Source organism: Scheffersomyces coipomensis (genome assembly GCF_036884675.1).
Source record: "Scheffersomyces coipomensis strain NRRL Y-17651 chromosome Unknown DFJ63scaffold_6, whole genome shotgun sequence".
NCBI classification, from domain to species: domain Eukaryota; kingdom Fungi; phylum Ascomycota; class Pichiomycetes; order Serinales; family Debaryomycetaceae; genus Scheffersomyces; species Scheffersomyces coipomensis.
The window spans coordinates 625,455-641,038 of record NW_027042897.1 but is presented as its reverse complement, the minus strand read 5'-3'; the positions used below and the strand labels follow the sequence as shown (position 1 = coordinate 641,038).

Below are 15,584 nucleotides of genomic sequence, written 5' to 3'. Positions count from 1 at the left end.
ATTTTGTGATCCTGTCGGTATATGCAGGTGGCGCCGCACAAGACGATGAATATGATCAAATCAAAATCATCCAATCAATAGTTTTGCAACTCTTATATACGTGGTTAATATATTTAACTATTTAATCTATATCCAACATATAGTTATGGCTATAATGGTTAGAATAGCTGTATATGAAGGCATCGAAAATAATATGAAATTAGATCCTCCATTTTCTTTAACATCTCCAAATACATCAAAATTAATTTTGGATTGATAACTATTTTTATTCCTAAATGTTGACTTATTAGGACTTGATTTATAATCAGAATCAAGTAATTTATCCTTTCTACTCCCTCTTTCATAGGATGTAGTAATATCGTCTGGATCTGTAAATGTCTTGAATGCATTGTTTATCACTTCATGTTGCATTTCTTTAGGAACATGATATATCTTATATGGTTCATTATGAGGTAATTTCTTAATCTCTTTAATCTCTTCATCTAATGAAAATGAACTATTACCAAAATCAACATCATCTAAATCTATATAATCAATATCACCGAAATCCCCTGATGTCATGTCTTCGACAATATCAGTCTCATCAACATTATTATTTTCCTCTTTTTTTTCCATAACTTGTTTTAATATTGGATAAATTCTGGTGAGATAACTATCTAAATCTTCTGAAGGTAATTGTGCTATGTTCTCAACATTAATAGTTGATCCCAGTTGCTCTACTTCACCAGAAAATGTTGGAGTCGTGGAAATAATAATAGTAGTAGTTGTAGGTTCTATACTTGTTGATATCAAATCCGGGACAATTTCTGTTGAGCTTAACGTTGTATAATCATAAGTTGCTTCGACAGAAACTTCCTTTGCTGGAACAGGTTGGATATGAAATGGAATCTTAGGTTTAGAATATGGCACTGATGGTGGTAATTGATTAGATGACATTTCATGATATTGAAATTGAGGAGCAATATCAACCTTATAAGAAGGAGATTTCATATTTAATAAATCTTTACCTGATTTTCCTTGAATATTTTCCAAATTATTATGAACTTGAATTGATTCAACACTTATCAAAGTTGTGCTTGTAGTAGAGTATGGAACTATTAATGTGTCAGTTGATGTGGTCAAGACAAATTCAGTAGTACTAGTCAAGGTAGATTCAGATGTAGTGGGAATCCCCATAGTTGAACTTGTAGTATGAACTTCAGTGGGACTTAAACTAAAAGAACTAGTTGTAATATATTCCAGTTGAGTAGAAGCAGTCTTTTGATCCAAAATCTCTTTCCTAAGTTCATGAATTAATACCTCAAGTCTTTCAAATTCTACATCTCTTGAACTTGTAGTATTTATTAAAACACTAGATTCATCTGTCTCTGTTGCCTCATCAATACCACTGGTAGGTGTTTTAATCTGTACAGATGTAGTTATAAATTCAGTCGATTCAATTGTTGCTAAGACCTCTTGAGTGGTCATTGTAATATAATGTGTAATTGTCTCTGTCTCTGTAACTTTATTTAATATCCTAGTGTTGTTGACTAATTCTTGACTATTGGATGGTTCCATATCTAAACTAGTTGTAAATGTCTCTATAGTCATATTTGAACTTGATGATATCTGTGAAGAAGTACCTTCAGTGGTGGATGATGTAGAAGATGATGCTGTTGACGTTGAAGTGGAATTCAAAAAAAGTGATTGGATATCAGTTGAAACACGAATGAATGGAATGTGAGAATCAATCTGTAATAACGATGGATTTTGAATGAAAAGTGGAGATCTCAATGGTTTGGTCCTATTATTAAATAAATGATTGTCCCAATTGGCTGATGCCGTATTATTATTATTAACTCCACGATCTTCCATCAAATGTTTTAATTCCTCAATTTTAGTGGCATTTCCACGTAACGGCAAAACGTATTTTAAAATATTTAGATGATCTCTTAATCTTTCCAAATTGTCTTGAATACCATTTTGAGATTGATTTCCTTCCACGATTGAAACTTGATTGGAGGTTGGAATATTGATACTTTCGGCGGCTATTTTTAAATAAAGTAAATTCAGACATATCAATAACCGCCATATGAATTTCATTGATATATATTGATAATGACCCTCTATCTTCATAGTAACTGACTATAATTATATTCTCTCCATGAATTGCAAATCTTGCAAAATCATAAATAAAAGTGATAGATTATATTTTTTGCCAGAAGTCTTTCAAAAAAACTTGTATAATGTTGCGAAATTAATTCGGTTTGAAAATCTAGACCTTTTCAACATCTGATATTATTTTCTTTGCAATATCCAAATACGAGATTGAAGCTGGTGAATCTGGCTTTGCTAATACTATAGGTTTACCAATATCTGATTGTATACAAATATCTTCATTAAGTGGAATGGATCCTAACACTGTAAAATTCTTTCTTTTGGCTTCTTTTAATACCCCATCTGATCCAAATATATGAGATTCATGACCACAATTTGGACAACAGAAGAAACTCATATTCTGAACTAATCCTAAGATTGGGATATTAACTTTTTCAAACATGGCAATTCCTTTAACGGCGTCAATTAACGCAATATCTTGAGGAGTACTAACTATCACAGCTCCATCAACAACTAATTGTTGACTTATAGTTAATTGAGTATCACCTGTACCAGGAGGCATATCTATGATTAAATAATCTATATTTGACCATTGAACTTCAAATAATAGTTGTTGTAAGGCTTTCATTACCATTAACCCTCTCCAAACCACAGGGTTCTCAGGAGATACTAAATAACCCATTGACATGGATTCAATTCCATAATTCTCAAGAGGTAAAAGTTTACCTTGGGAATTTAATCTTGGTTCTCCTGATAAATTTAATAATTTAGGCACTGAAGGACCAAATATATCTGCATCCAATAATCCTACTCTTTTACCCAATGTATTCAATGATGCAGCTAAATTTACAGACACAGTGGACTTACCTACACCTCCTTTACCTGATGCCACCAATAGTATCTTGTCTACTCCTGGTATTCTTTGTTTGATTGGTAATCCTCTGCTCATACGAGGTATGAAGTTATCCCCATCCTTACCTACTTTAGGTAAACCAAGAGGGTTTTCGTGTTTAAGGTAAGCACAAGAGTGGAATGAAGATACTCTAGTGTATGCAATTGCTCTCAGCAACCTCACTTTTGATAGCATGCTGAATATGTGTGAAGCAATGCTTTTATTCAATGGTTTAGAACAAATTGACTGTAAATTTTTTTGTAACTTTTTTTTTCAGTTAAACTATTGTTTGATTCAAACTAAAAACAAACCTGATGTGGAGGTCACCGTCACGATTGATACTAAGGAATAATGGTTGTCGGAGTATCATATCACGGGCATTCATAAGCATTGAAACATCTCATCCACCTACAATATATGCTTTATCCACAAAATACGCCAAGTCCGCCATTGGAGTGATAAGAATAACAGGTTCACAATCATCATATATTTACAAACAACTTACCAAATCTACCAAAGATCCTAAAGCAAAGCTAACTAGTGTTCGCAAATTATATTCCCCTGACACGAATGTACTGTTGGATGAAGCTCTTACTATCTTTTTCAAGTCTCCAAGAACATATACTGGTGAAGATTTGTTAGAGCTACACTTACATGGAGGAACAGCAATTATTAAATCAGTGCTTAAAGCTATTGGAAATCTCCATGATGTCAATAATGATATCCATATACGATATGCCGAGAATGGTGAATTCTCTAAACGGGCTTTTATAAATGGTCGATTTGATCTTACTGAAATAGAAGGTATACGAGATATGATTGATGCTGAGACTGAATCACAAAGAATAGCATCTTTATCTTCTCTTACAGGTCAAAATAGACTGCATTTTCTTAAATGGAGAGAAGACATTGTTAATAATGTGGCTTTACTTACTACTTTAATTGACTTTGGAGAAGATCATGATATTGAAGAAGTTGAACAATTATTCTCAACTGTATCAGAAAACATCGACAAGTTACAAACAGAAGTCCAAGATTATTTACGAAAAGTTAAATCTTCTGAGATCTTATTAAAGGGTATTCGACTTGGATTAATAGGTCCACCTAATGCAGGAAAGTCATCATTACTTAATATATTGGCTAATAAAGATGCAGCCATTGTGAGTGAAATTGCAGGTACAACAAGAGATATTATAGATGTGCCTATTGACATAAGTGGATATAAAGTAATTGTGGGAGATACAGCCGGAATACGAGCCATGTCAACTGCTACAGATGTTATTGAAGAAGAAGGTATAAGGAGAGCCAAAGATTATTCATTATCAAGTGATATTGTGGTGATTGTAAGACCAGTCAACTTATTTGAAAAAGATGAATCTGATCTAGTGAAACATATTAATAAGTTGAAGGAACTCAATAAAACTATAATTGTAGTTTTAAATAAGGAGGATCTTCGAGATCCAACCTTATCGAAAGAAGAATTGATCAGGGCTCATTCTGAAATGCTCGATATACCAGTTGAAAATTTCCAATTAGTATCATGTTCTACAGGGAATGGAATTCCGGAATTGAACAATGAACTTATCAACTTATTCAAAATGTTGAGTCTTTCAGATTCCGCTGATCCTATTGTTATATCATCAAGAGCTCAAGATATTTTGGAAAAGGATGTTCTTAATGGATTTGAACAATTTCATTATTGGAGGGACCAAGAGGATGTTGTTCTCGCTTCAGAAAGTTTGAAGCAATCAGTTGAAGGTATTGGTAAAATAACTGGAGATTCAGTTGGTATTGAAGAAATATTAGGAGTTGTTTTCTCTAGCTTTTGTATTGGAAAGTAAAATCAATATTGTACATAGATTAAAAAAATTGTATTCATTTATTTATTAGATACATAGTTATACACGGGACTTATTATACAGCGTTACATATGACAAAGAAGCTAATCGTTTCAACATCCCAAGTCATCTTAAGTTGTTGAAGTTGATGTCTAGTATGTCTACCACTTGCTTCTTCAGCAACATCAAGGACAGTGGCTTTCTTTATCTTTTTACTTAAGCTTGGAGATACTTTACATTCGAAATTTATCACATTCAAACCGTAATTTAATTTCAAATCGTATTTAAGTCCAAGTAATTCTTGTTTGTCTCTCTTCTCTTCGAAACAATCACCTCCATTGGATACTTCTTCATCATTCACGTACAATTTACATTGGAAATCTTCATCTGAAGTCAGATTTAAGTACCCGTGGCCGTTAACCAAATCATCACTTTTTATATCGTATAGAATTTTATGTAATGCCACTTTGAAAGAAATATAAGGCAGTATTTCAGGAGCAAGTGCAAATGAATATGATTGTGAGCTGTATCCATTACTGGGTACTTTATATTCAATAACAGATGCGGTATTGAAGACAGGATGAGTAGGGAATAACGCCTTCTTGAGATCTTGTTGTCTCAGTAATGGTATATTCAATTGATTATATTTTTGTTGAACATGTTGAGGTAAGTTACCTGCCACCGAAGGTGATGATAGTATACTACTTTCTTGAATTATACATTCACTGGCAGATAAAGTAGGAAGTGATTTACCTAAAGTATTAGCAACAGTTTTTTCTGTCACTGCTGATTTTGATTTAACATCTTTCTTATCCGCAGGTTCTGCCTCTTCCTTGACATCCTTCTCAGCTTCTGGTTCTTCTTCTTGTTCTTCTTCCTCTTCTGCGTCTTCTTCTTCCTCTTGTTTGACTGCAGGCTTTACCACCTTCTTCTTTCTACCCTTTTTCTTTGGTTCTTCTTCTTCTACAGCAGCTTGTGGAAGTTTAATCTTAAGTTTTGGTTTAGCATTTAATTTCAATTTCAACTTGGTGGCTCCTTTCGATTCAGGTTCTGAAACATACAGTTTTAGTATTTCATACTTCTCAATGAAATTTTCCTTTAATTTTTGAGCATCTTGATAAATTTCTGATGATGGATCATTATATGCATCAGCATTGCTAAAAATCAAATCGGTTGCTTCATAAAACTTTTCCAAATTTTCTAAAATTGATAATTTAGAGGAAAATAATTTCTTACCATTTATTTGTTCAATGACTGAATTAAATGAAGTTGGAGTAGTAACGTAATTGAGATAATCTGGATATTCATCAACATCAACATCATCCATGAATGGAGTACTTAAGATACCTTCATCGGGGAATTCATGGTTGATAACTGAATTAAGCACTTCTAAACAAAGTTCAGGTAAACTACTGAAACTAACTCCTGATGGTTTTGGAGCTTCTGGTTCCTTAAGTTTCAATTTAAGGGATTTGCCACTACTAGATGATGCTATTGGTCTAGCAACATCAAATTCTTTAACTTGATCACTAACAAATTCAAAGATCTTCTCTGCACTTGTCACAATCCATGATTCTGGATCGTTGTATTTGGTTGCATTATCTAATAATAATTGGAAATCAGCTAAGAATTCATCAGCTGAAGTGTCAGAATACTTCCCCTTTGAAGCTTTCTTTTGGATATCAGTTATACACAACGGTTGTTCAATCAATTCATAGTAATCAGGGTACAACTTTCTTGATGGCAATTTGATGAATGGGAATGCTAATTGATCATCTGAAGATTCATCTCTAATGTTGAGAACCAAACTAACAGTGGATAAATAGAATTGTCTGAATTCTTCAGGAGATGGTGGACCAGCCTTCTGTTTCTTCACAGGTGTCGAAGCTGACAGTCCTCTTCTTTTTGGTGGCATTCTGTTGATGATATATGTTTATCTCTATCAGTGATTGATCTCTGAGTGAGTTTTGGGTTTTGATATTGTTTTCATTTTTTGATTTTTCGTTGTTGTCTCTGAACAAAAATTTTGGTGCTTAGTTTAACGCGATCAGATTTTTCTTCAAATATCAAATTGATAATTATAACTAGTAGTGAATAGAGTTAGAGAAGTACATCGTAAAGATGCTTAAATATGATTCAGATAATAGTGAAGTCACTATACTATATGGATCAGAGACTGGTAATGCAGAAGATTATGCCAGATTTCTTTCATTAAGACTCCAATACTTCCTGATTAATCCAACCTTATCTACTTTAGATGATTATCCTATAAAGAAACTAGCCACCCATACTCGATATTTGATCATAATATGTTCTACCACGGGTCAAGGGGCTTTACCTAGAAATGCCAAGAAGTTCATGAAGTTCCTCCTTAAGAAAAAGTTACCATCTGACTTGTTAAACCATATAAAATTGACTACGTTTGGAGTTGGTGATTCTTCATACTCCAAGTTCAACTATGCTTCGAGGAAATTACATACAAGACTATTACAGTTAGGATGTGAAGAATTATCTCCCAGATGTGAGGCTGATGAAATATCACCAGAAGGGGTGGATGGTTATTATCAAGAATGGGAACAACAATTACTTAAATCATTGAATGCTCATATACCCACATTTGTCGAAATTGACCCTGAAATTATACTACCTCCTCAAAATGCCATTGAAATAGTCGAAGATTCAATAGTTTCAGATGATCAATCAGAAAAGTTATCATTAACAAGACTAGAATCGGATCCAAATTTAAAAATTGGTAAAATAAAGCAAAATAAAAGAATCACTGCTACTGATCATTTCCAAGATGTCAGACATGTAACCATTGAATCTGAAGATTTGAAATACGTTTCTGGAGATACTATTGCCTTATATCCTGCTAATGATCCTCAAAGTGTTGATTTATTATTACAACTGCAACCTCATTGGATGAAAGTGGCAGATACAGCTATCAACATTAAAGGTAATCTTCCTGCTCTTGATGGTGGATATATAAAAAGTGACAGTCTTACGTTAAGGAGTCTTTTAATTCATCATCTTGATATCGTTTCTGTGCCTAGAAGATCATTCTTTTATAAATTATGGCACTTTTGTGATGAACTGACTGAAGATGGTCAACGAGAAAAAGAAAAATTAAGAGAATTCAGTACATTTGAAGAAAGTGAACTACTTTTTGATTATGCTAATAGACCAAGACGTCTGATCTTAGAGACTATTCTTGAATTCCAACAAAATTTGCGAATTCCAGTGGAATACATTTTTGATTTAATACCATTAATTCAACCAAGATACTTTCTGATCGCATCGAAACCAAGTGCTACTAGTGTTGAAATCGCAGTGGCTATTGTGGAATATAGAACCATTATAAGAAGAATAAGACGTGGATTATGTTCAAAATGGTTGAAACAACTTCAAGAAGGTGATGAAATAATCTTTTCGGTTCAAAACAGTAATTTAAAATTCTTATTACCTGGTATTGAAACTCCACCGTTGATCATGGTTGGACCAGGAACAGGAATAGCTCCAATGAAATCATTAATTGAAAGCTCAGTTCAAAGCCAAGATTCAAGAGAGTTGTATTTATTCACTGGGTTCAGATTTAAAGAAAAAGATTATCTCTTTGGTGAATTATGGACTCAATTACAAAATCAAAACAAATTACATTTATTTCCCAGTTTTTCAAGAGATGAAGGTACGAAATCAAAGTATGTTCAAGATAAATTATTCCAAGAATATGAGCTTTTAGGAGATTTGATCTTAAATAAGAATGCCATTATTTTTGTTTGTGGCTCCAGCGGTAAAATGCCAAAAGAAGTAAAAGTTACATTCAGTGAGATTTTAACAAAGTATAAAGGTATACCTGAAAATACAGCCCAGAAGTATATAATAGACATGGAAGATCAAGGTAGGTATAAAGAAGAAGTATGGTAAATAGAGTTCTTGTAGATAGATTATAGACAATGCACGTTTAATTTTGGATGTATTTTGTATGCAGTCAATTTTTTGGGGAAATTTTTCAGTATAACCCAAAATCAAACCATTTGGATAAACTTAGATCTGAGAGAGTCCATAAAACAAACATGTTGAAGCAAGTTATGATTGCAAGACTGAGGGTGGTAGTACCTCGTTTCAGTCAATTCCTTAGGGTTCAAACTATAAGGTCAATCACTCAAAATGGACAAACTTATCCTGATGAAATATCACTTGATGGAAAGACCTACAAAACTGATGAATGGACAAATGTACCATCATATATCTTGGACTTAACTCAACGAAGATTACATCAGAATCCAGATCATCCTATTGGTATATTACGTGATTTGGTTGAACAAAATATGAAAGGAATGGGATATACTTTCTATAATGATTTCAAACCTGGTGTTACTACATATCAAAATTTCGATGTATTAGGATTTCCTCAAGATCATGTGGGAAGATCAAGATCTGATACTTATTATATTAATAAAGATAACTTATTAAGAACCCATACTTCAGCTCATGAACATGAATGTTTCCGAGAATGTAAAACTCCAGGGTATATTATTTCAGCTGATGTTTATCGTAAAGATGAAATCGATCGTACTCATTATCCTGCATTCCATCAAATGGAAGGAGCTAGATTATGGTCTAAAAATAGTGGAAACCTTGAAGAAATCATAGCTAAGGATATTGAAGATATTCCAAAGACAAATATTATTGTTGAAGATCCATTCAGAGAAAATTGCTTTAGTGCTGAAAATCCTAAACAAGATTATATGACTGATAAAGAAGTTCAATTGGTTAGTACTCATTTAAAGAAAACTGTTGAATACCTTGTTAATCAAGTATTTGAAGCTGCTCGTAAATCTGCTAAATTAGCAGGATCTACGGAGCCTTATTTAAATGAACCATTAAAAATCAGATGGGTAGAAGCTTATTTCCCCTGGACGGCACCATCTTGGGAAATTGAAGTATGGTGGAAAGGTGAATGGTTAGAATGTTGTGGTTCTGGTTTAGTAAGACAACAAGTTTTATTGAATGCTGGTTTAGGAGAAGATAAACTTGGTTGGGCCTTTGGAATTGGTCTTGATAGAATTGCCATGTTATTATTCGGAATTCCAGATATTAGATTATTCTGGTCTTTAGATGAGAGATTCAGTAAACAATTCACTAATGGCCATATCAGTACATTTGTTCCATATTCTAAATATCCAGGTATTAAGAGAGATATTTCATTCTGGTTACCTAAAGGAGTCTCACTTCATGACAATGAAGTTATGGAAGTGGTTAGATCTCATGCTGGTGATTTAACTGAAAGTGTGGTCAATATTGATGAATTCATTCATCCAAAAACTGGTAAGAAATCACAAACTTATCGTTTAAATTATCAATCTATGGATAGAAATTTAACTAATGTTCATATTAATGAATTACATAGTAGAGTCGAAGAAGATTTAAAGAAATTCTTTGATGTTGAAATACGTTAGAAACAATTATATTAAAATCATGTAAATAGTCTATATATATTGTATACAAAATAGAAGCACTAATTATTGCGGTCAGGATGTTTGTACCAAAATTTTTGAAAAATGCGTGTTTGACTCAAAATTGATAATTTTTGATGAAAATTTATTTAACCGTCTTATTGGAACAGGTTTGATTTAAACAGCAAAAGGATTGATAACACCATAGAAGCAATGTTTGGATTGTCGAGATCTTTATTCTCAGGGTTGTCTCTAGGTGCTAGACCTCTGATCTTTCCATCAGTTGGTTCTTTAACCAATTCCAATCTCACAATTTCCAATACAATCTTTATGAGATTGAAACATGAATATGCTCCAAGATATAAAGCCGTTAGAAAAACCATGAAAGGTAGAGTCAGTGTCAGAACTGGAGGTTCTGTTAAAGGTAATAGTCTAGAATTCGGTAAACTTGGTTTAAGATTGAAATCAAAGGGGATCAGAATGGCAGCTAATCAATTACTTGCAGCTGATAAAGTATTAAAGAGAGAACTTAGACCAACTCGTTCACAATTACTTACAAGATTCACATGTAATACCGCAGTCTGTGTCAAAGGTAATCAAACAAGAATGGGTAAAGGTAAGGGAGCCTTTGATCATTGGGCTTGTCGTTTCCCTACCGGTAAGGTTTTATTTGAAATCAGAGGTGATATTCATGATAAAGTTGCTAGAGAAGCATTAAGAAAAGCTGCTGATAAATTACCAGGATTATTCGAAGTAATAACTCCAGGAACAAAAGTAAGAGTTAGTATGACACATTTAATAGAAAAGCCAGAATCGGTCAATTATGTGGAAAAGTTGAATGCCACTCCAACTAAAAAATGGGCAAACTTACAAACTAGTAAAACTGATCCAATCTATAAGTTGTATAGTGGACGTAAATAGGTCAATTTACCACTCTTGTATATATATAAAGTCATGTATTTAATATAGAATAGCATTCATTCTTTAACTTGGTGCTGGTAACTAGTGTAAAGCAATTTGGTGTCAGTGCGTACAGAGAGAAAATAAAATTTGACCTCCAAAACATATTTACAGCACACACCAACACTTCAACTTCTTCTTCAATATCGGCCCAATTGTGATTGAATTGATCAAAAGAATCAGTATTGTAGTATGTCAGTGCTGAATGAAACTCCTAAATTAATCAATCATGGTCTTAAATCAACTTCAAAGTTGATTGAATCAGATACAGAAGTGGCAGTTATTGATTTAAATTTATTGGAGAATCTTAATACCAATCAATCATTAAATTATATCAAATTAGAGAAGAATCTTGGGACCATTGAAAAGAGTTCTAAGCGATTAGAAAGCTTGGGTATGTATATGAGTGTCCTTTGGATTATTTAGAGATAGATTTGACTAACTTTGCTTTATAGAAAAGGAATTTGCAGCATATTCAGGTATTTTAAATGAAATTGAAAAGAAAGTATGTAAGATAGAAACAATTACTAAAGAGTTGGATCAATGGTCAAAAGAATTAGAAAGTAAAGTGAAGAATACTACTTATAGTTAGAAATGTTCATTTCCATTGCTTTACTTTTGGTATGTACTTTTGAGATCAATTGAATAGATCTTTTGATCAGTTTAGTTTTCAATCAACTCAATATTCACTTATAAGGAACTACAATTACTGGTGGTTTATGAATCATCATATCATTTGGTGGAACTACATCTACAGATGGATAGCCTTCGCACAATAAAATTGGTGTTGGGAAATTATATACTCCCAAAAAAGGTCTACACTTTCTAGTTTTGCAATCAATTCAAAGCCATAACTTTTATATCCAACTTAAAATCATAAACTATGAAATCAGAATCAATTATAATCATTGCTTATTGGTTTCTACTTTTGAATAATCCCAAGAAGATAAGTGCCGCCAGTACTCGAAAATATGTATCTCAATATTCCATTTCAAATTGTACCGATAGTGATTCAGGATATCTGCTGTCTGATGATGATGAAGTTAGAGGTAGAAGCGGTAATTTATTCTCATTTAGAAGTATTATAAATTATTTCAGAGGTGATTCCATGGAAGATGAGTATAATTATGATGTATCTAAAGATGGCGCTTATGAAAATAATTTTGAAGATGATGTTGTATCCGATTCAGATCATGAACCAGAACCAGAACAAGATATGATAGCGGAAAATGAATCATCTGATGAAGATGTATTTGTGGAAGGTGAAAATGATGATGATGATGATGACGATGATGATTATGGTCAAGCAGAAGCTCAAACAGAAAGTGATGATGAAGTTGAAGCTAATGAAGATGATCATCATGATAATGATGATACCGATGATACTGATGAAGATACTGATATTGGATCATTTGATGATTATGAAGGATTCTATGATGATTTTGATTTTGAATTTTATAGACTTCATGGAATGGCCAATCCACCAGCTAATAGATCAAGAAAAGCAAGAAGACTTCATCATCAAGTTATTATACTTAATAATACTAGTAAAGCTAATAGTACATTGGAAATTAAAATTAAAAAACCGGATGAACAAAAGATTATTAATGTTTTTAAGAATGCTACAGATACAGTATTGAATTCAAAAGGTTTTACGAAAATGGTTTCAGGTGTAAATGATATATTATATAAAGGATTATCTAAAGCTACTGATAATGCCAATATTACAGAAATGAGTAAATGGTATACCCTTTATAATCTTGTTTTAGATTCTGGACCTAAAAATTTTGTTAAAACTCTTACAACTGATCCTCAAGCTAAAGAGATTATTAAAGATAAAATTAAGAATGGTGCTGATTTTGCTCAATCTAAAATTAATGCCGTTGATAATTTTAAGACTAATGTTAAGAAATTTGTTAGTACTGATCAATTAGTAACTAATTTTAATATGACACTGCAAAGACTTGAAGATGTTAGTAAAGTATTTTCATTTTCAAAAGTCTTAAATTTTTTTAATTCACCAGAAGAAGAGGACGATGAAAAAGCAAAGGAAGTAGTTATACCTCCTAAATTTATAATATATGAGTATGGTAATTGTTCTGATAATGATACTCTGAATTCTACTGATGATAATTATACTAGGAATAGAACTTGGACTAGTATAATTGATGGAGCTAATGGACAATCAGTTAGTACATTGTTAGGAGTTTTATTAGCTACGATAGTAACATTAATTATTTAATTATTATTATTATTATTAACAAGTCTAATGTACAATATATATAAGTATCTAATCATCTTCGTCGATAGATTCTTCGTAAGTAACTTTTATCCAAAGACTGCAACTTGAACATTGAACGATTATATTGTAACCACCAATACCATCTTCAGTACCATGTTCTTCTAAATCAGTTTCAGTCAAACATATACTTTTTAAGGAATGACATCTTGGACAATCTTTATACCAAATCAAACTGTCATCTGATTGTTCATTCATATCGAAATCATTTAAATCGTAGATATCCAAGCCTTCGCCCGTGACGTTGAATCCTTGTCTCTGGATGGACTTTAATAATGATTCATCGTATGTTTTCCTTAGTATGGGGTCTATCAATGTTCTATATGCATCTTTAATCACCTCAATTTCAGAAGAAGAAGAAGAAGTGGTTGTGGAAGTAGGATTGGATTGTTTATCTGGATGGGTAGAGAGGAGTTTTTCACGGTATGCTATTTTGATTTCCGAATCTGTTGATGAGGGGGATATTTCTAGGATATCATAGTATGATTTTTTGATATCGTTATCATCGATATATGACATGTCATTAGGGATGATGAATGGATATCTTTGATGGTTGATATTGTAGTTAAAGGCTGTTGATGTTTTTTAGTGCAGCGTTGCAAAAAAAAATTGAATATATCAAAAAAAAAAATAAAAAAATTAAGATGAGCATTTCAAGATTTAATTCAATTCAATTATAGATCGAAAGTATACACCAACCAACGACGATGGCTAAAGGGGGAGTCAAAAGATCAAGAGAAGAGGAACCATCCACCATCTCATCCAAATCACATACCACAGAGTTGAAAGTGACATCATTCACTGAAGAACCAGTGGCTGTTGTAGGATCATTTTTTCAAGGTTTACAAGTTCCACATACCACTGAATTTGATTTATATCATCATAAGAAAAGAAGTGATAAATATGTCATTCATGGTGAGAATGATCATTTGAATTATGATGGAGAGACCAATCCTGAAGAAACCAATGATTATGTCTTGGCTTTATATGATCCTATTAAGAAATCATTAGATTTATATAAATCCCCTTTCATCCAGGGGAAAGTTCAAGCTAAGAGTAAACGTATATACAAGGGTCCATCCGTTAGACAAGCTGGTGTTCGTAATATCACTCAACGTAATGCCTTGGGTGAAGCATTCGGTACTAAGAAAGCCAAGGCTGCTATTACTAATTTAGAAAGAAATAGAATTGATTCTGAAAAATTACAAGATATTGAATTAGATATTATTGATACTGTTAAAGTTTCAACTCAAGATTTACCTACTAGAGCTAAGATGGAAGAAATGGTTACTCATGATAGACCAACCCCAGTGGCTAATGTTGATGCTACTAATGTGGAAGATATTTATGGATTATATGATATAATACCCAAGAAAGAATGGTCATTCCTTAGAGTTTCATCATTATTTAATGAAAGTGATGAAAGTAAAACCATTGAATTATTACCATATTCGAATTCAAATTATATTAATAAACATTTAACTAATATTCTTGCTCAAAAGAATACTGAAAAATTACAATTATTATTCTATGCTTCATTATTATTTGGAGTTTATGAAAATAGAAGAATCAAAGATAAACAATCGTTAATGTTAAAATTACAAAACAAACCATCTGAAATTCTTATTGATGGGATTTTAGAACGATTCACTATTGCCAGATCATCAGCAGTAGGTAAATCTAAAGATAGATCTTATTTAATTGATCCTCATCATGAAGATAAATTATTATGTTATCTTTTAGCGATAATTTTCCATATTGATAATTTCATGGTTGAAATCCCACCATTAGCAAATGAATTAAATATGAAACCTACGAGATTATTAGGATTATTTAAAGCTTTAGGAGCTATTATAAAATCAGCTACTGTTGGTCAAGCTGAAGCATTTGGAATTGCCAAGAGTGCTGCTAGTACTTATAAGATTGCATCTTTGAAAGTTCCATTTAAATTACCTGAAATGTCAAGAAGAATGGGTGGAAAGCGTTAGATAAATAGAGTTGTGTGTACATATATTATATTGAATAAAAGTAAAAGATTATTA

General features: G+C 32.4%; 11 protein-coding genes across 11 annotated transcripts; 7 read left to right on the top strand and 4 right to left on the bottom strand. All coding sequences in view use genetic code 12, as the record gives it.

The window, feature by feature from the left end:
• Positions 1 to 126: 126 nt before the first annotated feature.
• On the bottom strand, positions 127 to 2,115 carry PGA27 (Pga27p; the record flags this gene model as incomplete). The annotated part of the gene is made up of 1 exon (XM_064908470.1): positions 127 to 2,115. The coding sequence occupies one exon, from the start codon at positions 2,113 to 2,115 to the stop codon at positions 127 to 129; it is 1,989 nt and encodes a 662-aa protein (XP_064760479.1).
• A 139-nt stretch (positions 2,116 to 2,254) lies between these two features.
• On the bottom strand, positions 2,255 to 3,184 carry DFJ63DRAFT_337016 (uncharacterized protein; the record flags this gene model as incomplete). Its single annotated transcript, XM_064908469.1, has 1 exon — positions 2,255 to 3,184. The coding sequence occupies one exon, from the start codon at positions 3,182 to 3,184 to the stop codon at positions 2,255 to 2,257; it is 930 nt and encodes a 309-aa protein (XP_064760478.1).
• A 119-nt stretch (positions 3,185 to 3,303) lies between these two features.
• Positions 3,304 to 4,830, top strand: DFJ63DRAFT_289130 (uncharacterized protein; the record flags this gene model as incomplete). The annotated part of the gene is made up of 1 exon (XM_064905203.1): positions 3,304 to 4,830. The coding sequence occupies one exon, from the start codon at positions 3,304 to 3,306 to the stop codon at positions 4,828 to 4,830; it is 1,527 nt and encodes a 508-aa protein (XP_064760477.1).
• A 73-nt stretch (positions 4,831 to 4,903) lies between these two features.
• Positions 4,904 to 6,742, bottom strand: DFJ63DRAFT_314901 (uncharacterized protein; the record flags this gene model as incomplete). Its single annotated transcript, XM_064906452.1, has 1 exon — positions 4,904 to 6,742. One exon carries the CDS (start codon positions 6,740 to 6,742, stop codon positions 4,904 to 4,906), a length of 1,839 nt encoding a protein of 612 aa, XP_064760476.1.
• A 206-nt stretch (positions 6,743 to 6,948) lies between these two features.
• On the top strand, positions 6,949 to 8,751 carry DFJ63DRAFT_314900 (NAPDH-dependent diflavin reductase; the record flags this gene model as incomplete). Its single annotated transcript, XM_064906451.1, has 1 exon — positions 6,949 to 8,751. The coding sequence occupies one exon, from the start codon at positions 6,949 to 6,951 to the stop codon at positions 8,749 to 8,751; it is 1,803 nt and encodes a 600-aa protein (XP_064760475.1).
• A 65-nt stretch (positions 8,752 to 8,816) lies between these two features.
• Positions 8,817 to 10,365, top strand: MSF1 (phenylalanine--tRNA ligase). Its single transcript, XM_064907197.1, has one exon. It carries the CDS (start codon positions 8,901 to 8,903, stop codon positions 10,284 to 10,286), a length of 1,386 nt encoding a protein of 461 aa, XP_064760474.1. The 5' UTR covers positions 8,817 to 8,900; the 3' UTR covers positions 10,287 to 10,365.
• DFJ63DRAFT_216516 (mitochondrial 54S ribosomal protein uL16m) lies at positions 10,304 to 11,320 on the top strand. Its single transcript, XM_064904115.1, has one exon. The coding sequence runs from the start codon at positions 10,497 to 10,499 to the stop codon at positions 11,202 to 11,204; it is 708 nt and encodes a 235-aa protein (XP_064760473.1). The 5' UTR covers positions 10,304 to 10,496; the 3' UTR covers positions 11,205 to 11,320.
• On the top strand, positions 11,321 to 11,981 carry DFJ63DRAFT_216517 (uncharacterized protein). Its single transcript, XM_064904116.1, has 2 exons — positions 11,321 to 11,637; positions 11,699 to 11,981. Exons 1-2 carry the CDS (start codon positions 11,436 to 11,438, stop codon positions 11,833 to 11,835), a joined length of 339 nt encoding a protein of 112 aa, XP_064760472.1. The 5' UTR covers positions 11,321 to 11,435; the 3' UTR covers positions 11,836 to 11,981.
• Positions 11,898 to 13,509, top strand: DFJ63DRAFT_216524 (uncharacterized protein). The gene has a single exon (XM_064904117.1). The coding sequence runs from the start codon at positions 12,127 to 12,129 to the stop codon at positions 13,483 to 13,485; it is 1,359 nt and encodes a 452-aa protein (XP_064760471.1). The 5' UTR covers positions 11,898 to 12,126; the 3' UTR covers positions 13,486 to 13,509.
• On the bottom strand, positions 13,509 to 14,183 carry DFJ63DRAFT_320490 (uncharacterized protein). Its single transcript, XM_064907196.1, has one exon. The coding sequence runs from the start codon at positions 14,059 to 14,061 to the stop codon at positions 13,534 to 13,536; it is 528 nt and encodes a 175-aa protein (XP_064760470.1). The 5' UTR covers positions 14,062 to 14,183; the 3' UTR covers positions 13,509 to 13,533.
• DFJ63DRAFT_320488 (DNA-directed RNA polymerase I subunit) lies at positions 14,161 to 15,571 on the top strand. Its single transcript, XM_064907195.1, has one exon. The coding sequence runs from the start codon at positions 14,250 to 14,252 to the stop codon at positions 15,528 to 15,530; it is 1,281 nt and encodes a 426-aa protein (XP_064760469.1). The 5' UTR covers positions 14,161 to 14,249; the 3' UTR covers positions 15,531 to 15,571.
• Positions 15,572 to 15,584: the final 13 nt, after the last annotated feature.